Here is a 24,874-nt window from a genome sequence, read left to right as displayed (position 1 = left end):
GTAAGAGAAAAGTAGTTATATATTATTATATGCCTAGTTATATACTTTGTCATTCTCTTTACTTCCTCATTATTTTCTTTACAGCATGCAGCAATTTGTATGAAAAGTCTTTATACGTTGTCTGTGGTTTGTTATCAAAACTTTACTTACCCTTTGGCCTGCATGCCGAATATCATACAATGTCCACACTGACCAAAGTCAGGCAGGAGACAAACAGAACCTTGTTTATTTGGGACTGAATGATCTCAGGCAACCTTGCTAACAATGAATGTTTGTGATAAAGGGAGTTGAATAATTGATAGTTATCTTGAGACCTGCCTTGTTTTACAAAGCTTATATCAACTTATTGGCAATTCATTATTTTGTTAAATAGCAAGAAAGGAAACGAATCCTTCAGTTTTCCCCGATGCGTCTAAATGTGTTGGGTTTAGTCCACTGATATTATTATTAACACTATTTCTTCTTCACGCATTCTCCGATCAGTTGATACTTTATACATGAATCAATGAATACAAATACTCAATGACTCAATTAATTAGGCCCCTATTGTTATTTTTTTTTTATATCGAAAAAGCGAAATAACGAGTACGTTATTGGTAGATAGTTTTAAGAACGGAGTTCTTACCGTTTAGCTAAGGTAAAAAGTTTTTTTTTTTTTATATTTTGCTTCTGGCTTAATATAGATATAATATAATTATACTAATTATATAATTATTTAGTAGTAACTTGCATACAAGATTCACACACATAAAACAGTTCGCTCTATCTTAGAAAAATCGCAGGTACTGTTCATATTCTTTGGAACCACAACATCAGAGTTGTTCATTGATTACATTTTTTTTCAGTTTGCTTCAAACATTTAAGTAGATTGGAAATCAATGAACAAATGTAAGTGAGTGAGTAGGTGTCTAAGAGTGTATGTGTTCCTGTTCCTATGTATATGTGCATCAGATGTTGAAAATATTTTTTTTGAGACAAAATCAATAGAAAGAACATAAAAACCGCAAAAACTTAAAGAAACGAAGGTCTGTCATGTGACTATAGAATGCAGCTTATAAATGGCATTGACCATGAAATTCAACTGTCCAGAATTCACAGTTATCTCCACAGATCTTTACCTTTACAGAGTTACATTTTTCTTTAGCAGGTCAGTCTAGTCTAGTTTTTATAAATCTCAACATAGATCAGATTTATCGTTAGAGTAAACATCTCAGGATATCTTTCACTATAAAAGAAAATTATGTAACATTTCAATGTATTTCAGATCTTGCACATGATATTAGCAGCCAAGAATTTTTAAAAATTTTTTGTCACAATTTATTTTGGTTAAGATGTCCAGTAGACTTACAACTTATATAATTTAGTTAGCTTTGGGAGAATAAAGCAGAAATATACATTTTCAATCACATTTTAGATAGACTGGATATGAATATCTAGTATTGTTGTAAAAACTGAAAACTCTTTTTGTTTTTCAAAAGTGGCGTGGTGAAGGCTGAATGATGAAGACTGGGATCTTCTTCTTCTTCGTTATTATTTTACATGTCGGAGGTTTCAGATGTATAATCCTATACCTGAGAAGAACCGCACAATAGTTTTCTGATCAGGCAGTTCTCCGTATAGTTTTTTCTTCTATAGAAGGGTTTAGGAGCCAGAGTCAGGCCTCCTCCGGAACATATATTGTCTCATTCTGTTGTGTCCTGTTCTGAGTCGAATAAGTATGCGTTGGTCAAGTTTATGCGTTGGTCATGTTATGTATTGGTCATGTACTGTGATTTTGAATTTCAGGATATTTTTAGGACGCATCTAAGCTCACGTACCTCTTTCTAATGGGTACCTGACTTTTGTTGGAGAAAGTGAAGACTGTGTTGGCCTCCTGCCACCCGTGTAACAGTCGGCCATAGAAACAGATGATCTCTACCTCATCTACCCTATTGATCGCAGGGTATGAAAGTGTATATCACACTTCAACGATAAAAAGAAACAAAAAATGGACGACATGTTTTTCCACGAATTTGCTCGACACTTTGAGAAAATTAAAGATCTTTTCTTTCTTTCGAAATATATCGATTCCTATATTGAGGAATAACACTTTAAAAAATAATGGATATAAAGTACAGATCTTAATATAGATGAGCATTGATTGATGTTCCAATCTCGAGCATGCATAATGTTTTACTAACAATAAACCATTGCATTTTATCCCTTTTTTTTCCGTCTTTTAAAACTAAAATTGTCCTAAAACGCTAATAAAGAAATCTAGACATTTAAAGATTTAGAGAAAGTTTCTGCATACATTTTCTATTTGTATTTTAACTATCGCGTATTTCTAGATTTACAATTTATCATTGTTATGTAAAATTTGTAGCTACAGTATGAAAAGAAAAACATAAGTAAAAGAAAACACAAACAACAACAACAACAACAACAAAGCTTATACGAAGTGTAATTGAACCAATTAGTTTGCATCAGTCATGTTATTAAATTTGTAATCGATCTAGCCCAACAACAATAAATCTATGTAATTAAAAATCTTTTTCCATTTTGTTTTTGTTTATTGCTTTCTCATGCTTTTAGCGTTCTCAATACGCTATGATTCTATCACTTATCTGGACCATTTGGGGAAAAAAAAAGAAAGGGGAGGGAAACGGGATAAATGGATGAATTTTATATTAATCGCCTTTTAAAAGCATATATATATATATATTATTATAAACTTGGTGGTGGCACAGAGAGGGGTAGTGGTGTGTGTGTAGTCAGCCGACGCAAATCGCTCCAGGCCAGCGCTAGACGAGCGGTCAACCGTGACGAGCTACGACGGTCAGCCGAGTCGAGTGTCAACAGGACAGTTCGGGAAGAATCGCCGTCGTGAACAGAGCTCAGGAGCTTCACGAGAGTTGTAGTTGTTACGATGGACACTCAGATATAAATACACTTGACATAAGAACAATCTCAGGTAAACACAAACAAGTTTAATCAGCCATCTTGATTACTAGAGTAGTTTCCCCTGTGAATGGGCACAACTCTTCATACAATATAACCTTCCATCAACATCCCCTCTCCTGCCAAAAAAAAAAATTAAAAAAAAAAAGGAAAGTTGAAAGACAATATAACGAAAAAAATAATTATACAGTCAAATTGACAAAACTATTTACAACCGTAAATATGTTTCAAATTAAATAACTACAATCAGATCATCAAAACTATTTCAAACAGTTCATATATATAGATCTTAAACATAGTCTCCATATCTTGACGGTTTCTGGAGAGTTGCCCTAGGTCGCAGAGAGTACTGGTGAGTGTTTTCGGCGTTGGGCGGATTGTTAATACACTCATTCTCTGTGTCTGGGAAAATGTCAGTACAATTACTTTCTCTATCTGGAGAAAAGTCTATGTTGTTAGTGGTGTCAGGTCTTAGGTACCTTCTGTTTCTTTTGTACTTAAAACCATTTTCACCTTCTACAATGTAGGCACGTTCGTTCACTTTCCGACATACTCTGCCTTGTCTCCAGGTAGTATCGTTTGGCGATTGATAGAAGACTTTCTGTCCGACGTTTATAAGCTTCATGTCACGAGCTGTTTGGTTGTAGTGTTTTCTGACACTTTGGTGTCGCTTCTCCCGTTTGGCCGCGGCTTCTTGTTGTGACATTCTTGCAGGATGCTCTCTTCTTGGCAATAGCGTTCTTGTTGCCCTTCCAAAGAGCATCTGAGCCGGACTTAAGTTGGTATCTTGCCTGGGTGTATTTCTAAACTCTAATAGGGCTTCATAGGCATCTGATTTACTTTCTTTGGATTTTTTCATCAGATTCTTTAATATTTTCACTGCTGCCTCTGCCTTGCCGTTTGACTGATGGTGTCCTGGTGAAGATTTTAAATGGTGGACACCCCATGCTTTCATAAATGCGGTGAATTCAGCAGATGAAAACTGAGGTCCAAAATCACTGATGCACACTTTGGGGACTCCATATCTGGCAAACACATTTTTTAGTTTTCTTATAACAACGTGACTTGTTGTCGTGTGCAAATGTTCTACTTCAATAAAATTTGAATAGTAGTCAACTATGGCAAGGTATTGTTGGTCAAATATTTGGAACAAATCTATTCCAACTTCTCGTATTGAAGACATATCTCTCATATGTTTCGTTGGTTCTCCCAACATAGAACTCTTCAAAACTCTTTAAAATTTCATTTATTTTTGTCTCCTGCCCTTTTCCAAATGAATCAAACACGTCTGCTGCCTCACTTCCAATTATGGTCATTAGTGTTGCTACACGTATCTCTTCTGTCTCTGTTGTGAGTTTCGTGGCCTTTTCATAGTTATCCCAGTCTCTTCTGAATCTTTTCCAATTGGCCGCCATATTGCCTGTTTGCAATAGCGGTTGCGGTACTGGGAAATATCTGTTTACAGTTGCCATTTTAGCTACTGATTTGGAATATATATTATATTTTCCTCAAGTTATTCTAGGTTATCGTTTACCTTTATTAGATGTGTAAACCGCTGCCACCATGTTACGATGGACACTCAGATATAAATACACTTGACTTAAGAACAATCTCAGGTAAACACAAACAAGTTTAATCAGCCATCTTGATTACTAGAGTAGTTTCCCCTGTGCATGGGCACAACTCTTCATACAATATAACCTTCCATCAACAGTAGTCATCTGACCACCTAGAAACGTCGATCGGCGTTCTGTCCGGTTCGAGAAGGCCAGTAGGGACCCTATATAAGAGCGGAGGTGACGCAGTCAAGACGGTTCAGAGCCCGGTTCACTACAGTCCTGTCGACTACAGCACAGTTCAACGGTGTGGTTCTGTACGGAGCATTACGACGGTTCAGTGCGGAGTACTGTCAAGTACAGTTGAGACGACTGGCGTCTTGATCTTGGTTTGTGATCGAGTCCGACACAACGAGCCTAGTGTGTGAAGTCAGTCCTGAACTGTTGAACCCAGTGCAAGCCCGGAACGAGACGGAGAGGCCAGTGCAAGATTTGATACTGCGGAACGGTGTTATCGGAGAGATATTTGTACAGTGTACGTGTTGCCAATTGTACAGTATTGGCTTTTATTTATTCAACTATTAAAGTGTTACGTTACTTTGGAGCCCTGAGTTGTCAAGTTTTTTAAGTTGGTGGTGTATGGTGCAGTTTGCAGAGAGCCTGGATAGTGAGATTCGTAACAATATATATATAAGGGGAAAGACCTGAATACGAAATTATGGCACAGCCCTCCTCAAGCCGACGTACTAACCACTCTGCTAGTAAAGTGCTTTTAGGAAAACTGTATGTATATATCTTTGGTTTGTTTCAAACATACGTTAAAGTGACGACCTATTAAGAGGACCGATTCAGCTTATACCACCTCTTCAGTCAAGTGCTATTTCTTTTTCTCTTGCGAGGTACCAAACAAAATATGTAATTACCAACAGTTAATTACTTATTAGTTAATTTTTTTTTATTGATTCCTGTGTTGTCAGGAAAACAAAATGTGCAAAATAAGATTTCAGATCCGAGATTGAGTGTTGGAGAAATAACATGTATAAACTTTTTAACCGACAGAGTGAGTTGATATAAGCTTTGTAAAATCCCCATTAATTTAATGCTTCTCATTTTGTGTCTAGAGATAGACTTATAGACACAGTTTATCGATGTCTGGGTTAATTTCAGAAGTCTGAAGTATTTTATACCAACGAATTTCACAACATTCAAATCATTTTAAATTAAAATAAAACCCTTTTAATATTTTATTTTGCTCTTTTAGGTTCAAACAGCTACAGAAATATGATTGCAAGGATTGTATATTTGTCATTATTTTTGACAATCCTATGTCTACTCAATCCAGTGTCTGGAGACTACTATAGTGTTCTAAGCGCTGTGACTTCCAGTTGCCAAAATCAAGTCTCAAAATGTATAGCTCGTAATTTGAATGTTACGTCTCTAGTTGACAAACAAAACTATTGTGATGCCGTGAATTACAACAGATCAGATTTCAATTCAATGACATGTTTAGTTAACAACACAGATGGCTGTACATTGTCGGAGTACAAACAAATTCAAAGTCAAGCTTGCAGTACCAATGCACAGGGTACAATAGGAGTCGTCACCGTCACCTTACAGTGTCAAAAACAGGCGGAAAAGTGTTTGGCCGATTCCGACGATGCTTTGGTGCTTTTCCTTCAGCGAGAATATTGCAAGGCGTTGCTCTACACCTCTGACACCTTTAACGCCAAGAATTGTTTGGTAGTCAACGGCGAATGCACTGAAGACGAATATAGCAAGGTCAAGGTTTCTGTATGCAGTGCAACGTCACTACTTGTAGGAACGACAACAATTATTTTATCTGTTTTCTTTAGCTTGTTAAATTAATTCAGTGAATTAAAAAAAAATATTATCTCTCTCACACAATTAGTCAGAATTGTAGACATTGTGCTTAGTCACTGTACATTGATGTTTTAAAATAATTGTGATAAGTGTGTAGAATGTATTAGCTTAGTGAATATACAAACATATTTTGTAATAAGTAGACAATAAAGTTATTTATTGAAATGCTGTATTCCTTTATATATTACAGTCACTATATAATTATATATGGATCATTCTGTCTCTGTCTCGGAAGACAATGAATGCACCCAGATGAGTCACTGGCTTTGGATACGTCTTGAGAACGAACGAAGTCTGGTGTGACTAATGACTAATCAAGCCGATTCTGGAGAGGCATAGTTTGCCACCGTTTGTCCATGTATGTTCATCTGTGTTAGGGCTAGCTAGCAGAGCAGCTTTCTTTTTCTTTCCCTTGGCTGACGCAGCTTCGTTTCTTTTGCTTTTGGCGAAGTTCGCACCGTCACGTACAGTCTGTCTCCATGCTGTTTGGTCTTGGGCTATCCTACCACATACTTTGCAGAAGGAGTCAGACCCAAGAGTCGCCCGAGACTACTTAGTCAATACTACACTTAAAAAGGAAACAACAGTCATAATCAATCATCACACTTTAGATCAATGCAACTGCAAAAATAACCTAACATACACATCCATAATACTAAAGAAGATTACCCATCACAAATGGAAGTTCTCAATCAGACACAGCAGAAATAAATACCTATCACTGTTAATATTAATAGCAGGAGATGTAGAGTCAAATCCAGGGCCTAGATCTAAAGATAGATGCAACATCTGCAAAAAAGTATGCACCATGAAACAGAAAGCCATTCAATGTGACACCTGCGATGAATGGTACCATGCATCATGTCTCCATATGAATACACCTTTGTATTATGCCTTAGGCAACAAAGATGCATCATGGCTCTGTGTACCGTGTGGGTTACCTCAGTTTACATCAGGACTGTTTGATTCCTTTGATGCAGACACATCTAACCCATACAACATCCTAAACACCATTCCAAACCAAACTCACCAACCACTAGCCAGATCCACTTAGATGCACTGACGTACATTATATCTACAAATTTAGATTTCCTGACGTACATTATATCTACAAATTTAGATGTCCTGACGTACATTATATCTACAAATTTAGATGCCCTGACGTACATTATATCTACAAATTTAGATGTCCTGACGTACATTATATCTACAAATTTAAATGTCCTGACGTACATTATATCTACACATTTAGATGTCCTGATGTACATTATATCTACACATTTAGATGTCCTGATGTACATTATATCTACAAATTTAGATGTCCTGATGTACATTATATCTACAAATTTAGATGTCATGACGTACATTATATCTACACATTTAGATGTCCTGATGTACATTATATCTACAAATTTAGATGTCCTGGCGTACATTATATCTACAAATTTAGATGTCATGAGGTACATTATATCTACAAATTTAGATGTCCTGGCGTACATTATATCTACAAATTTAGATGTCCTGACGTACATTATATCTACAAATTTAGATGTCCTGACGTACATTATATCTACACATTTAGATGTCCTGATGTACATTATATCTACAAATTTAGATGTCCTGACGTACATTATATCTACAAATTTAGATGTCATGACGTACATTATATCTACAAATTTAGATGTCATGACGTACATTATATCTACAAATTTAGATGTCCTGGCGTACATTATATCTACAAATTTAGATGTCCTGACGTACATTATATCTACAAATTTAGATGTCCTGACGTACATTATATCTACAAATTTAGATGTCCTGACGTACATTATATCTACAAATTTAGATGTCCTGACGTACATTATATCTACAAATTTAGATGTCATGACGTACATTATATCTACAAATTTAGATGTCATGACGTACATTATATCTACAAATTTAGATGCCCTGACGTACATTATATCTACAAATTTAGATGTCCTGACGTACATTATATCTACAAATTTAGATGTCATGACGTACATTATATCTACAAATTTAGATGTCATGACGTACATTATATCTACAAATTTAGATGTCCTGGCGTACATTATATCTACAAATTTAGATGTCCTGACGTACATTATATCTACAAATTTAGATGTCCTGACGTACATTATATCTACAAATTTAGATGTCCTGACGTACATTATATCTACAAATTTAGATGTCCTGGCGTACATTATATCTACAAATTTAGATGTCCTGACGTACATTATATTTACAAATTTAGATGTCATGACGTACATTATATCTACAAATTTAGATGTCCTGACGTACATTATATCTAGAAATTTAGATGTCCTGACGTACATTATATCTACAAATTTTGATGTCCTGACGTACATTATATCTACAAATTTAGATGTAATGAAGTACATTATATCTACAAATTTAGATGTCCTGACGTACATTATATCTACAAATTTAGATGTCCTGACGTACATTATATCTACAAATTTAGATGTCATGACGTACATTATATCTACAAATTTAGATGTCATGACGTACATTATATCTACAAATTTAGATGCCCTGACGTACATTATATCTACAAATTTAGATGTCCTGACGTACATTATATCTACAAATTTAGATGTCATGACGTACATTATATCTACAACTTTAGATGCCCTGACGTACATTATATCTACAAATTTAGATGTCCTGACGTACATTATATCTACAACTTTAGATGCCCTGACGTACATTATATCTACAAATTTAGATGTCCTGACGTACATTATATCTACAAATTTAGATGTCATGACGTACATTATATCCCATCCATTGCTCTTTTCTTTTATTAGACAAGACGTAAAAGTTACGCATGCGCAGAACAAAAAATCTCTCGAACCCTAGATCTAATTTAAGTCTAAGATAATAGAAATACTCTTCGCAAAGATAGTTTTATTTTACTATTTGAAGGAGGTCATATTATATTATTGAGTAATGGATTTTTGTTTTGCTAATAAAAGGTAACACTTGTGAAAAGCTTCAACTTAATCCGAGAATTGAAAATGGGAGAAATAACTTGTTCGAATTTTTTTTAGACGGAAAGACACAGTGAGTTTATATAAGCTTTGTAAAAATCTACACGCCTTTATAGCGACTGTAGGTCAACATGCTCTTAAAACATTAAGACATAAACAGCAAGACGCTCTGACATAGCATGCAATAAACAGCTCCATATTATTCCAGACAGTCAGTCGTTTATGAATGGTCTCTCCCCCCCCGCCCCCCACCAAACATGTCACTAGGGCTGTATGTCTGTCAACAATACTGTTTCATTTTGTCGAAGTGTGATTCAATTATATCTACCTCGAAAACAAAATCAAATCTTACATTTGTTTACACCGACTAAGATAATGTACACTGTGCCCGCCCACTGTGTTGATTACATCTGTTATTTGATCTTTCCTGTCATTGATATTTACTGGCAACTGTGGTACAAACAAAAATTGTCTTTAACATACCACGACAGGAAAACGTTTCACAAAGTAAGGCATGGGGGACCTAACAGTCCAAGCGCAGAGTGCAAGGTCTTTAGCACCTCTTCTAATAATCCATCGCTGTCGCCATTTTAATGGTAAATTTACAAGTAGCTTTTTTACTAAGACAAATTGAAATTGACACTGTTAGACATTTAATTAAGGACGCTACTTACATTAGTTGTCGTCACGGATAGTAGGGTTTGTTTTGTTTATATCATTTTTATTCAGTTGGTGTTAGGTCTTTAAGATGTGGCCTTTACATATTAAATATTGTTTCAAATTATCTAAAAGTCTAGATTTAGTTGTAAGAATATATCCATACAAGACACTCCAACATCTCGTGAGTAATTCATTACAGTCAGACAGATATTTAAAACAGCAGGGCAAACCTGTTACAACATCCAGTAACAAAAAAAAACAAACTTTTATCAAATGACAAAACTAATTCAGTCTATTGTAATGCTTTCAAACGAATAAATGCGTATGTTTTTTTAAATAATCAAACTCTTTATTACGTGTAGTGTTGAGTCAAGATTCTACTCTTGAAAATACGCTCTATTTTAACAACGAAGCCAAGCAAAATAAAACTTTTCACTTTTCAAAATAACACTTTGGATTTCAATAGCCAGCAATAACCATTCACACTAAAATTCTTTAGTAATAATGGCAATGTCCTCTATTCAGAGCATTCAATACATTGTGAGCTGTTTCACATGGTTACACAGGCCCATCTGCGACCGGCTAATTTTCCTCATCTGATGCAGACAAAGTGGTTGTCCGCCAAGGTATTTAAGTATTTTTCAGGTCATCTGGAACCTGTCCTCTACAAGGGGTTTCTTCTGGGTCTCAAGTGTGTCCCTCCGCTACGTGAGAGTTCATCTACTGCCATCTACTTTTCTCTATGCCAGTGAGGGCAAAATGGCGTCTGAGTATAGTAATAAAACATGATGTAAGTGTTTAATAGGACAGGGTTGGGAAAAATGCCCATCGGAGTAAAAGGTCTACCCCCATTTTGTGCTAAATAGTGCCCTGCCAACTGATTGTACCTTAAGCAGCGTGTTATGGTGATCTTATTTTTCCTCAAAACTTAATTTGAATTTTCGGATCTAGGCGTAGCTAGGAATTTACCATCATTTGGGGGCCCGTGGCTTGACCTCTTTGGGGGCCCCTGCTTTACTTACTTAGACTTAGGTCCCCCCGCGCCGTTCGGCGCATTGGGCGACAAGCTGTCTCCATAAAGATCTGTCATTGGCAATGACTGAAGCCTCCTCCCACCTGCAGTGGCGTAGACAAGGGTTAGCCGGCAGGACCTTTTGCTTTGATTGTAAGCTATCGCAGCAGTGCCGGATTTAAGGGAGGGCAGAATAGAGACGCTTTGAGAAGAAGACTCGACGAGCATTGTCCCTGTAAATAAACGTTTTAACGGATAACTAAAGCGATATCCAAATCTTTCAAGAGCGTCTGAAAAGCTGTGCGACTAGCTTGTGTGTTATAACTCTTGATTGGAGCATAACAATGTATCCAATGTGGTAGCAGTCTGAGTGAAAGCACAAACAGTAGAGACTGATTTAGACATAGCTTAAGGAACTTAAGAGACAGGCTCGAGCTACATGGGAGATGGCATAAACACGGCTTGGTGTTGGACCGAATTGATGTTGGAAATCAAGTGCCAGTGCTTCTTATGACTGAATTAGAGACAATATTATTCTTAAAAGCACGGGATAAAACGATATTATTAATTAATATCTTTTCCTTTTAAGACACATTAGGAAGTAATATGTAAGCATGTAGTTTAAATATTGGACTATTATTAGTGTTAAAAAAGTAATTATGTCATAACGTTTGATTCAGTTAGGACTATTAGTAATAATATCTTAAAAGTCAATGTTTTTATAACTTAGTTAAACGACTTAAAAGTGTTTCAAATGAACAAACAAATGTTCTTCCTAAGTTCTAATGTGGGCCCCAACTGGTCTTGAGCCATGGGCCCAAGCATAATGTGCCCCTTCGAGCCGTGGTTGCTACGCCACAGCTGTGGGCCCCTACAGCTCGTGGGCCCGGGTTCATTGAACCCCTTCGCGCCATGGATGCTACGCTACAGCCCACCTGGTGTCCACTAATCTGAGGTCCTACATGAAGGTGTGTCGCCAAGTAAAACGAGGACGTCCCTGTTAGCGCTTTCCTCGTATTGGCCTCCATGTTATCGCAACTCTTGGTGTGCGTAATTTATTTTGTCGTAGAACATGTCCCGCAAACCTCATGCGACGCTCTGTCAAAACCTCACTAAGTGTTCGACTCCCAGTTCGGCATAGGATTTCTTTGTTTGAGAACAGATCTGTGTAACTGACTCCCAAAATTCGTCTCAGCCATTTTTGTTGAGCCACATTTACTCTTTTCTCAATTTTGACAGATGACTACCATGTCTCACATGCATATGTAGCAGCTGGAAGGACGATTGTGTTAAGAAGGTGTATTTTTGTCTCGAGTCCAATGGCTTGGCTAGTCCAAATAGGCTGCAGCCTTTGGAAAAGGCTCCCTGTCTTTCCTATTCGGCACGATACATCACGGGTGGCATCCTCATCATTTGTTATGATGCTGCCAAGGTACGTGAACTTGTCCAGCTCTTCAAGCTTTGACTCGCCAAGTCTGACGGGGACACCCTTTGCCTTATATCCCACTCGCATAATTTTAGTCTTTGGAGAGTTTATACGGAGGCCAATTTTGGGTGCCTCTCTGTCATTTCTTGAATGCCCCGAGTAGTGCAATATCATCAGCAAAGTCCAAGTCCGTCAATCGGAGTTGTTGACGCCATGGAATACCAAAGGCAGTCTGGTTCATTGATCTCCTCATTATGTAGTCGATGGCTAGGAGGAAAAGGATGGGAGATAAGATGCACCCCTGTCTCACACCTGTCTCGATGGTAAAAAACTATGTTGTTCCCTCTTCAGTTTTAATGCAGCAACTAGACTGACTGTAAAGGTGTCGCAGGATCTGGACGAATTTTTCTGAGATGCCGTAGTCTCCAACTATTTTCCATAGTGATTCTCGGTGGACACTATCAAACGCTTTTTTTGAAGTCCACGAAACTGATCGTTAGCCGCTTTTGGTACTCAAGACTTTGTTCTATGATATTTCGTAGAACGAAAATCTGCTCTGTACATGATCTGCCTCTTCGGAAACCTGCTTGTTCTTCTCTGAGCCTTTCATCTACAGACTGTTAAAGCCGTCTCAACAAAACAGTGCTGAAAACTTTGCCCGGGACAGAGTGGAGAGTAATGCCCCTCCAGTTGTTGCAGGCTTTAAGCGTGAAAAAAAAAGATTCCAGAAAACTTCCTCTCCTGAGAAATTTCCACTGAGAAGCTTCCCCTTATAAAAGTAGTCAGGTTAATGACTCCTACTAGAAGTTATCCAGACACTGGGTATTATGACTACGAACTAAGTCAGCAGGGGCTGAATGGCTATGTGGGTCGCATGAATGCCAGTAAATTGTATTAAGATTTCATAATTTCCTCTTTAGCAGCAACACTTTGAGCGTCACGATTTAAAAAAAAAAATTACACTTTGAAATTTAATATTAATCTAAAGTATTGTCATCATTACCTTTAACAATATAAGCCAGTGATGCCCAAGCCACATCATAGAATAGATAAAAATGAAATAGAGAATAAATAATTTCAAATAGTTTTATTAGAAACTCGTAGCACTACTTGGCATACTTACACACGTAATTAGTTAGGTGTCAGCCGTTTTATTACTGAAAAGTTTGTCTGCTCAATTAAGTGCTTGTAAACATTGTTATCAGCCTTAACACTTAATTTCGGAAATTCGAAAAGTTTTTTTTTGATACAACACGGCGAAGTAATCAATTGTCTGCATCGCTCTAAATTTCTCAAGCAGGGATGTCTGGCTTTGTAAGTCAATCAGTTCCAGTTACAGATCTGTCGGAGTAATCCTCAGTGGCAATAGAAAACATTTCAAAATCTGCTGCTCTGTCACTGAGTTTTGAATGGAAATGTTTGTAACTCCTATTGTCCACTCGTTTTGTAATGCTTTTGTTTCCAAAGGACAGATTCTTTCATCACAGCTAGAAATCACATTTCTCATAATTTGAGCATCACAGTAGATTGCCCTAACGATGAACTCATTTTCTTGTCTCTTTTTACTCGTCAATTGCTCAACTAACTCAACTAGGCGTAACTTAGCGATCTTTTTCTTTGCAGCTCAAACCAACAATGCTTCCATATTTTTTATTTAAAAATGATTTTGTTATATTTTTCCAAAACAGCCACATTTTCTTTACAAATCATGTTGGCTTATTATCATGTTCTACAAAAGCAAAGATGTGTCCACTTTTCCCGGAAGTTTCTACATTCAGAATCTATTTTTCGTTTCTACGGTTCTAGCATTTCACTAATCAACAAATATTAAATTCTCTTTGATATAAAAAGAATGTTACCAAAAATGATGTAGAATTGATGCCCCTGTGTTACACACAAGATGTTAAGAACACGACTAGCTCAAGACAGCAGCGGAATGATCCAAGAACCTAAAGCAACTGCCAACACTTGTCACCGAAACAAAATATATACATCGTGTTCATTTAAAAAAATAATAATATGAACATTAGAATAACATGGATTGGAATGAAATAAGTCATAAAGAAACTGTGAGTCCTAACGTTGGGAAAATACATTTTTCAACCTTTTTAAAAATTTTCTTCCCTTTGTGCCGATGTTTAGGCGGGCCGGATGGAACCACATCGCGGGCCGGAACTGGCCCGCGGGCCGTAGTTTGGGCATCACTGATCTAAGCGATGGGTAAGAAACATAAGGCCTTTATTTCTTATAATAATTGACGTTAGTGTATATATAGTGAATATATTTGGATGAATCTATAAATGGACCAATAACAACGTTCCAAGTCCTAGAGATGACATGTTTAGTCACATACGAATCCTTATTGGTTTGTTAGAGTTGTCGCATGATCTCAAGTTAGACTCACGAATTGGTCCTTCATAAATCACTGGTTGGAATTAAAATGCAAAAGAATAAACAAATGAAGGATCAGAAAATAGATTAGATAAAAAGCATCCATAGATTGAATCTTGTGCAAAAAAAAAAGTAAAATTCTCTCGAAACCCTAACGCACAGTAAACCGTAACCTTATGTGCCAATATTTATCTATCTATCTATCTATCTATCTATCTATCTATCTATCTATCTATCTATCTATCTATCTATCTATCTATCTATCTATCTATCTATCTATCTATCTATCTATCTATCTATCTATCTATCTATCTATCTATCTATCTATCTATTTATATATATATATATATATATATATATATATAGAGAGAGAGAGAGAGAGAGAGAGAGAAAGAGAGAGAGAGAGAGAGAGAGAGAGGAGCGAGAGAATAACAAAAAGTTTTCATATTTCAACCAAAGTTCTGTTTCAAAAACAGAAAGTCCTAACCCTAACCCTAACGGCATGAGTCTTTTTACATTGTTCACTACCAAAAACTCAATTTCCTGACATCTACAGCTCATTATTCATCTTATTAAAAAAGGAAGGACAAATTTAGAAAAATAAAGGAACGTGGAGGCAATGGACGATACTGAAGTGGGATTGACAATCGAAATACAAGTAGTGTAAGCATATCTTCATTAAGCATATCTTTCTGTTCAGAGTGATCACTTGTAGGAGGCTTTTTTTTGGTCAGTGTAAGACGCCAACTAGAACGATGCTTAAACGCTATTTGGGTATTCAACAGTTTTGACTGATTCAAATACAAAAATTTGAGTTATTGTCCGAAATGTATTTATACCATAGAAAAATCTCAGATTAGGTATAGGTGGTAAAAGAAGGCTGTTGACCTACTTCAGTCGTAGACTATGGTTCATCTCGTACACTTTGTCATGTGACTGTGGAGCCCTACTTTGGAGAGACACTCCCGTCCACAAATATTGCAGGTTAAGGTGGCTTTAGCTTTGGTGGTAGAGGAGCTGGCCATTTTTTGCAGGGTACGCTTTTCTTTTAGAGCTGAGGCCAATGTTCTTTCACTGTCTAAACAAGATAGTGAAATTAAAACCCCCGCACACGAATAAGGATGTGGAAATCAGCTGGAATAAACTAAGGGACTCTGTGTACTCTATAGCTAGAAGCGTCCTCGGTCAGCCTCAACGCAAGCACCAAGACTGGTTTGACGAAAACAATGTGCGAATTGAACAGCTTTTAACACACAATCAACATTGCTTTAAGGCCTTTCTGTGTAATCTAGCCTGCCCCCAAAGCAGAGAACGTTACACTAATGCCAAAAGAGAGGTCCAGCGGAATCTGAGACTCATGAATGAGTCATGGTTCAATAAAAAAACAGAAGAACTCTTGTCCTATGATGTCATTAAAAATGCAAAAATGTTTTTCCATTCAATCAGCAAAATGGCTTATCCCCCATATTTAGTGCTTATGAAAACAAACTTCTCACAGACAAGGAGGACATACTTGTTCGCTGGGCTGAACACTTCAGTACCGTCCTTAACTGTCCATCAAGCATTAGCGCCGAAGCCATTGCACGCCTAGAACAAGTCCCAATAAACCTTTAACTTGCTGACCCTCTCGTGCTCAATGAAGTAATGACTGCAATATCCAACCTCTAAACTGGCAAAGCACCGGGACTAGACCCCATCCATGCAGAAAAATACTAACTTGGCAGTTTAGAGCTGACAGTTTAATTAACAGAAATCTACCAGATAATGTTGGAACAAAAGAAACTACCACAAAAGTTCAAAGACGCTTCCATCATTCATCTCTACAAGAGAAAGGGAAATAGGCAATTATGCGGTAACCATCGTGGCATATATCTCCTATGCATTGCTGGCAAGATTCTGGCTAGGGTGCTATTAAATATACTACAACACCACATAGAAACTGCCCTACTTCTGGAGAGTCAATGCGGCTTCAGGCAGGGTAGAGTCACGTTTGACATGATCTTTGCAGTCCGCCAACTCCAAGAGAAATGTAGAGAGCAAAATTAAAATCTCTATACGGCATTCATAGATTTGACTAAAGATTTGATGGCTGCTTGATCGTGCGGTTTGCGCGCTGGACTGTCGTTCAGATTTATCGATGGTCGAGGGTTCAAACCCTGCCCGCTCCCATCCCCCGTCGTCCTGCGGGAGGTTTGGACTAGGAAGTAATTATCTTCAACTCTGAAGGAACATCCGAAACATGTAAAACATTTTACAAACAAACATTTTTACAAATCATGTCCAAATTCGGCTGCCCGAATCAATTCATAACAATGGTGCGCATATTCCATGATGACATGCAAGCAAGAGTCCAAGACAACCTAGACTACTCCAAGCCTTTTCCTGTCTCAAATGGCGTGAAGCAGGGCTGTGTGCTGGCTCCAACGCTTTTCAGCTTAATGTTCACCGCCATGTCATTCGCACAGAAAGCATTGGAGTTGGTATACGATTTTGCTCTGATGCAAGTTTAATCAACACTCAAAGACATAAGGCAAGGACTAAAGTAAACTACGACTGCAGCAGAGACCTGTTATTCCAGATGATTGTCCTCTAAATACCTTAAACGAAGAATAACTTCAAAAGAAAATGTCCCTTTTTGCTAACGCCTGCAAAATTTTGGCCTCACCATTAATGTGAAAAAGACAGAAGTGCTGCACCAACATCCCCCAAATAAATCTGTCACCGTCGTCATCATCAAACTCCATTTAAGTGAGGGCTTGAGAGGCTCAAATCTTATCTTGCAAAAGCCCTGGACAGAAACCCTGCTGTTTTGCGTAGTGCATAAATGTTGCCATACAGGTCGAGAATTTTTAGTTTCCCAGACCTGTCGAGACGGAGATCAGCAAGTCTGAGGCAGTCAAACAGAATATGAGGCACAGTTTCCTCTTCCTCCCCGCAGCGGGGGCACCGTGAATCGAAATTTGGCCATAGCCGTGAGAAATATCAGCCAACAGGGCAATGGCCTGTCCTGCACTGTGCTATAATAGCTTGCTCAGGCCTGGACAGCCTCCACCATATTTTCGTTGTTTTTCCAACTCAGTTTTTCTTAAATTATGAGATTGTGGTACGGCGATGTCGATTATGGTAGCGGCCTTTTCTATTTTATCGATGAGCAGCAGATCATGGCGATTAAAATCTACCGTTTTGTCGGTCAAAATAGACCTATTACAGTACAGCAGATGATCAGTAGACTCGAGAATCTCTTGTGGTGAGTATTTGTAATAAACAGGAGTATCCACCAGATCCATTTGTGCGTCAAAGCCAAGTGTTGGTGTATTAGCTTTGCAACTTGGTTATGGCGACCTAGGTAGGCTGATTCTGATAGGGCTGAACATCCTGCCATTATGTGTTCAATTGACTCACCCACATTTCCACATTTTCGGCATTTATCAACAATATTGAGTTTTAGGATATGTTTCTCGAAATTTTTTGTCCTAATTATTATTATTATGTATACCAGTAATAATAATCGTAATTGTCATTGAGGAAATGCATGTACATTTAATATATTAGAAAAATATTTATATTTGAAGGCCCCATTAAAAAAAGAGCTATCTTACATTATATTCTAAAAAATGCATTACATCTGCTTATAGCTCTAAACATATTTGACCAATTGTTTTGCACTAAACAGTTCTTAAGATATAACTTGAAATTTTGCAAATCACTAAAATGCAAAATAATACAAAATATTGTGAGAGACATACTGCAATGTAGGCCTATATTCTAACATCAGACGGGTTCAATGCACGATATCCCTGCTGTTAATGGTGTTCGAACAGAGAACCCTAAGTTCGGAACCCAAGGGCCTAACCACTCAGCCACCGCCATGTTAACGTCATCTGCCTATAGAGCTCAATGTTTGGTAAGGGAACTTTACTTTAAACCTTTCCCATATGCTTCCACAAACACACACACTCACACTTTACCCGCGCCAGAAACATTGGATGACCTTATAATATATATAATAAGCATATTTTGTGTTATTTTTTTTTTCCTTTTTTTTCTCGTATATTTGTTGTTTGAATTCTTAAAGATAGATTCATAACTAAAATGCAAATACGACATTTGTGTCCTCACGCAAGAAACGTATCCTATTTTAGCTCATTGAGTATTTTAAGGGGGTGCCATACAGTTTGAGAAACTCTGTTGTACACTATACCGTTAAGGGAACGCTAAATGATATTAGAGCAGGGGTGGGCAACCTTTTTCTATTGGGGGCTGCATTAAAAAAATGTTGAAAATGGGGGCCGCATATATATATACATATATATATATATATATATGTATATATATTGTTTCGATCTTCTCTATCAGGCCTTCTGTAACCACTGCTAAACAACACAGCACATCTAACACAAGAGCTTGACTCTCTTTGTACTTCTGGACTCGTACAGATACATTCTCGAGGACCCACATTCATTCGCACAGTCATAACTGCCTTGCTGTCCTGGACTCAACTGTCCTTTCTTACACACTCTGTCTCCTCCGTGAAGGCTTTCGATCACATGACTATTACACGGGTCCTATTTGTGTGTACTAGCAGTATTGTCCTTGTCCATCAACAGCCGTTGACCTGTGTGATTCGCCTTAGTCTCTCGTGTGTCAGTAGGTCACACACACACACATTAACCCTATCAGTCCGCCATCCAAATAAATCTTGAGATTTTCTGCCATTCCACTAGAAATGATAAGACCCTGAGAAATGGAATATCTCTGTTTGAAAAGATTTAACATGCACATACATTTCATCTGTAAACAACCCATTGCAATTATATCGGCGGCAAACATGTCTTCCGTAATAGAAATATTAGTTACAAGGTCACAATCCCACATTCCTCTCAATACCTGCTCCATGCTAATCCAGTGGATACACTTGTGATACCGAATGTTTTGTTTTCTCGGAACTGACATAATTGGGTCAATAGTATATTTGATATTCAATGCAGCTTTGCACGAACTTTCCCATGGATAGGTAAGGTTATGGGGTTGGGATAATGTTCTTTAATTTTATTAACAAACCAAGCAGTTGATCAACTCGCCATCGTGTTCCATGCTAACTCCACACTTTCAACACAATTCTTCATAGCATCAAATAAATACAAACCTTGGTTTGCGAATTTAACTGAATATTTTTGACATATTTTGCCAATTACTATAATTTTCGTTTTCTTTAAACGTTTAGGATGACATGTCTAGAGATTGTTTCTTTAGCCTCTTCATCATAAGAATCAGAAGTTTCAATAATTTTATATATTGAAATAATAAAAGTTTAAAATTATTTATTTTTAGTAAATTTACATTGTTTTAAAGATATAATTTGTGGGCACACCTAATATTTGTAGGTGTGGGCGGGCCGCATAAAATGGATGGAGGATGATTGAAAGCCCATCTGTTTATATTGCCACGGTTACCGAGGATGCTAAGTGGCCAGCACAACAACCTACCGAAATTGTTTTCCAAACGTCTGCCGTATACCCATTAGAGTTGGGTGGACTCAGGGACGTCCTAAAAATCCAGAAATTAAAAAATCCCCTTTTTCCACAGGGATTCAAAACAGTTCACCATTCTTCCAATACGCCCCCGCATCTTATTGTCATAGAACGTGTGTCTGTGTTCGCTTCTTGGGAGGGGGGGGGGATAAAAATGGAAGGGGCAGGTAGTAGTTTTTATTTTTTTAAGGGTTCCTATGTTCAGTATTGAGACCTTCCATGGATGTGGTGCATATAAAAATATTGTTTTTGTGAAAATTAATATCTTCAAGGCTTCTATTGGCTGATTCTATTGTTGTTATGCCAATTCCCCCCTAAGGAATGTAGCAATAAAACCTAGCGTCTTCGAACCGGTACTGTAAGCCACACCAAGGCCAAAGTAGACATATCTGGACCAAAAACTAGCTTGTCATATCTGTAGATCAGAAGTTCTCAAACCTTTTCAGTTCAGGGACCCGTTAACACGCAATACAACACAGCTTAGTCTGTCCACTTAACATATTTCTAAAGCCGTTGGCATAATCAAACTGTTTTTTCTCTTTAAATCTTCAGTATTCGCAATACAACGATGTATGAAGCCGTAATGTGTTTTACTTCACAGTTGTCTCATTGCTAATTATTCTCTGCTGATTTACATTTACTCTGATTTGATATTTCATGAAATCTACCGGTTTGTCTTTTAAATTATTATGATGGGGGGGCGCGCTGGCTGAGTGATTAAGCGCTTGGCCTCCAAACTGGAGGTCCTGGATTCGAACCTCGGTGAAGACTTGGATTTTGAATCTCGGGATTCTTAGGGTTGTTAGAGGATTCTTAAAGGCGGTTGCTCGTTGTGCTGGCTGTCGTGCGCATCTAGAGTTGCTTCTTGCTTGATGTTTTCTTTTATGCGCAATAAGACCATATGGGTTTGTGCGCTAAGGAAAGCTCTATGTTGATGTCATTGATTCTGTTGTGTATATGCTGATGCGGACCTTTCTTTTGTTGTTTTCTTCCCCCAGTATTGAATAAGTTAGTTTATTTTCCTTTACTGTTCACGTTGTAGTTTTAAAAACGTTATTAATATAATCTTGTGAATGGCGGTCACAAGGAATGCGTATTTTTCTTGTTTAGCGATGCAGGCTTGGGACACTGCTGGAGTCAAGCCTGATTAACAGTGTTTTGTTTTGGTATGGTATGTGCATCCATGGCATTGGGTAGTGGGCTTCGAGAGCCCTGATCGAACTATGGCACCGAGCTTAAGATGTGCTATATCTATTGTAAATACTTTGACTATGTGTACTTGCTTTTGTGAATACCATTGAGAATTCATCATTCATATAATAATGCTTCATTTCTTCATTAAATTGCTAAACGTACGCACTTGTTGTTAACTAATGTAAGTTAACTTAACGTTATTATTATATATTATTCGTGTTTAGCAATTGTTGTTATTCACTAACTGTTTAGTTGAACAACATTTTATTCGATGTTTAGCAATTTAGTTTAATATGCTAGTACTCTATGTCTACACTGCTCAGGTGGGGGGAACTCAATGCAAGTATATCCACCCTTAGTTAAGTAAACAGCAAACCCACCTGACACTGGCCACATGGCATTCTGCTCGTTAACCGTTGGCCACAGAAACAAATGACCTTAACATCCTCCGCCCTATAGACCGTATGGACTGAAAGGGGAACTTTACATTACAATATGATTTGTAACAAGATAACGCTTCAGTTTAGTAGTTTGTAAACTCTCGTTCCATAACGCACTAAAACATGACACTTTGTGTCTGTTCACTTTGTTTTTATATGGTAGAAATCTAAATTGTAAATATTCAGAAGCATTTGTAGGTTACTTTTGCCTTACTTGGTGCCGCCTCTGTGACGGCCTCGTGTCTCAGTTCATCATGTCACTACTTCACCATAACACTCTTGCTCCTGGACAGATGTACGCTTACGCCTTGTTTATTTATCCATAATCTAAATGTTGGGCGGGCAAAAAAAATTTAACAAACAAAAAATGTGTAACTTAAATAATTTTTCAGAAGAAGTGAACTATTAATAGCCAGACTGCTGTCTGTGTGTTCTTGAGTCTCAGGGTCGTCTGTTGGAATCTTGAAAACGAGGCTTGACCTACTTCTTTGAATGTCCGTGATAAAGCAGAGAAATTGAAAAAAAAATGGCATTGATTACATTGTGAAATAAGTAACTTGATAGGCATGCACTAAATAAAATTGTATCACAGGACTGTTATTAATCATTTTGTTTGCCAAACTGCGTCAACGATAGTCATTGATTAGTTCATAATAGACATATTAAACAGAAGAGAGGGGCCAGTTGACTATTTTCAATGCGTCAGATCGGATTAAACTGGCTTTTCCAAAAAAAAAAAAGTTATTATAATTGTATACAATATTCCTCTTTCTAAGGTCGTCTCGCGGACCCTCAGCGAACCAGCGTTTGAGAACCACTGTCCTAGATCATAGCCTGACAGCCCGTTTAATTTCTGGGAAACGACTTTTGTGTTAGTTGTAAAGATTTCAAGGCTAAAAAATATTTTTTAAGAACACCTTTTGTTTGTTCATAACCTAAAACTTTTTTTAAAAATAGTATTGCGATCTAGGTACATAGTAATGTTAAACCTTATATAGAGTCTAGTTTATGTAATCAACTTTAAAAAAAAAGTAAATTAAAACGTTATATAGGCAACATGAAGCAATGATCTCGATGCAGTTTTTTAAATGAAAGAAACAGCATTACATAATGTCATAAAGTGGAAGGTATAATAATACTAAGGTTCGTCTTAGAGTCCAGGATTAATGAGGAATGCAGTATTTCCCGTTTATACGCAGCCCAAGCTGTGACCTACATATTTGCCACAACCAGGGCAAGCATAACCATTTCTTTTCGCCGTCTGCGTCTGTCCTAGCAGCCGATTTTCTTTTGGTCTCGAATGTGTATCAGCGGCCTTTTAAGGCGACCTCCTGCTGTCTCGTTTTGAAGTCGCATGCAACAAGTTGTCAGCTTAGACAAGTTGGCGCCTAAGCTGGAATTTAAAGCGTGGGGCACCTCTGTTACGTCGACCACCTTTTAGCGCACCGAAAAGACTTTCTTTTCATTGCTATAGTGAATGAGAAACAATAAGAGCAATAATATTTTAACTCTTTCAAAACTTGCCTTTAACCTTTTTAAAATCGAATTTTTTATGTGATTCATCATTTTTTTGTGGAAATATATTTTTTTAGTAACCTATGGAGTAATAATCTAATCAACATCATCTAATTCTCTATTTATCTAATCTAATAATAATCTAATGTTTTTATTTATAAAGCGCCGTTAACAAGCAAAATGTATGCTCAAGTCGTTGTGATAACATTACAAACATAAACACGAGAGCTAAAATGACAAACTTATCTAAAAAGTTTTAAACAAGTAGGTCTTAATGTTCTTTTTGAAAGTAGTGTAGCATGTTGTCTGTCTGAGATCAATGGGGAGTGAGTTCCAAAACTTTGTCTGGTGCACTGAAAAAGCCCGCAGACCGTAGCTTTTGAGAGAGAAACGTGGCACCACTAGAAGCGTTGAGTCCATTGAGCGCAAGGCTCTCTTAGGGATTTCTGGAGTGATCAGTTCGCTAAGGTACAAGGGCATTTCTTTATTATAGATACACTGATGAAGTGTGGTCACCTTGTAGTCGATTCTCGCTTTTACAGAAAGCCAATCTGCAAGCAGAATCTCGTCTTGTTTTTCTTAGGACTATTCGTGCGGCGTTTGTTCTGAATTCGTTGTCACGGGTATACCTTCTAGCACAGTGTTGCAGTAGTTTAGGCGGGAGAGTATGAATGCCACAACTAGTTTTTTTTTATTGACTCCGTTGTTAAATATGGTAGGATCTGTCCTAATTTGCGCAGCTGCAGATAAAGACCCTTGCAGAGCTGACTTATGTGTGGGTCGAAAGATAGTGTTGAGTCAACTCCAAGATTCCGCACTAAATGGACATAAAGAACCTGGCAGTTCCTGATAAAAAGGGAATCTGTGCTCTCGACGTTCGAGATGTTGTTCCGAGTGCCAATATTAATTATTTCTGTCGTGTCTTCGTTCATCTTGAGCTTATTCTAAACCATCCAATCGCTCACCCTTGCATCGGTACCACTGATTTTCTCTGCCAAATGCGACACCTGTGAAGGTACTGAGAGTCGTCGGCAAAGAAATGGTAAAAGTTTCCGGTTGGCTGTATGATACCGCTGAGTGGATATGTATTCACAGTGAACAGTACTGCGGGTGCTGAGAATAGACCTCAGATGTGGAGCTTAGTACTCAGTGTTCGCTGATGCCACGGTTCCTTCCTCCAGCCACAGAGTTAAGGGTGGGTTCCACAGGAACAGGAGTTCTGGAAGATCAAGGATTCTGATCAAGTAGCAAGCTGTAATTTCACGTAACAGGAAGTGTGGAGATTCTGGGGCA

General features: G+C 37.6%; 1 protein-coding gene across 1 annotated transcript; it reads right to left on the bottom strand.

Moving 5' to 3' along the window:
* Nucleotides 1-3,229: 3,229 nt before the first annotated feature.
* LOC106079606 (uncharacterized) lies at nt 3,230-4,123 on the bottom strand. Its single transcript, XM_013240796.2, has one exon. It carries the CDS (start codon nt 4,121-4,123, stop codon nt 3,230-3,232), a length of 894 nt encoding a protein of 297 aa, XP_013096250.2.
* Between the last annotated feature and the right edge of the window lie 20,751 nt (nt 4,124-24,874).

The sequence above is a fragment of the Biomphalaria glabrata genome, chromosome 7, assembly GCF_947242115.1.
Source record: "Biomphalaria glabrata chromosome 7, xgBioGlab47.1, whole genome shotgun sequence".
In the NCBI taxonomy this organism is placed as follows: domain Eukaryota; kingdom Metazoa; phylum Mollusca; class Gastropoda; family Planorbidae; genus Biomphalaria; species Biomphalaria glabrata.
This window is presented reverse-complemented; position numbering and strand designations above follow the sequence as displayed.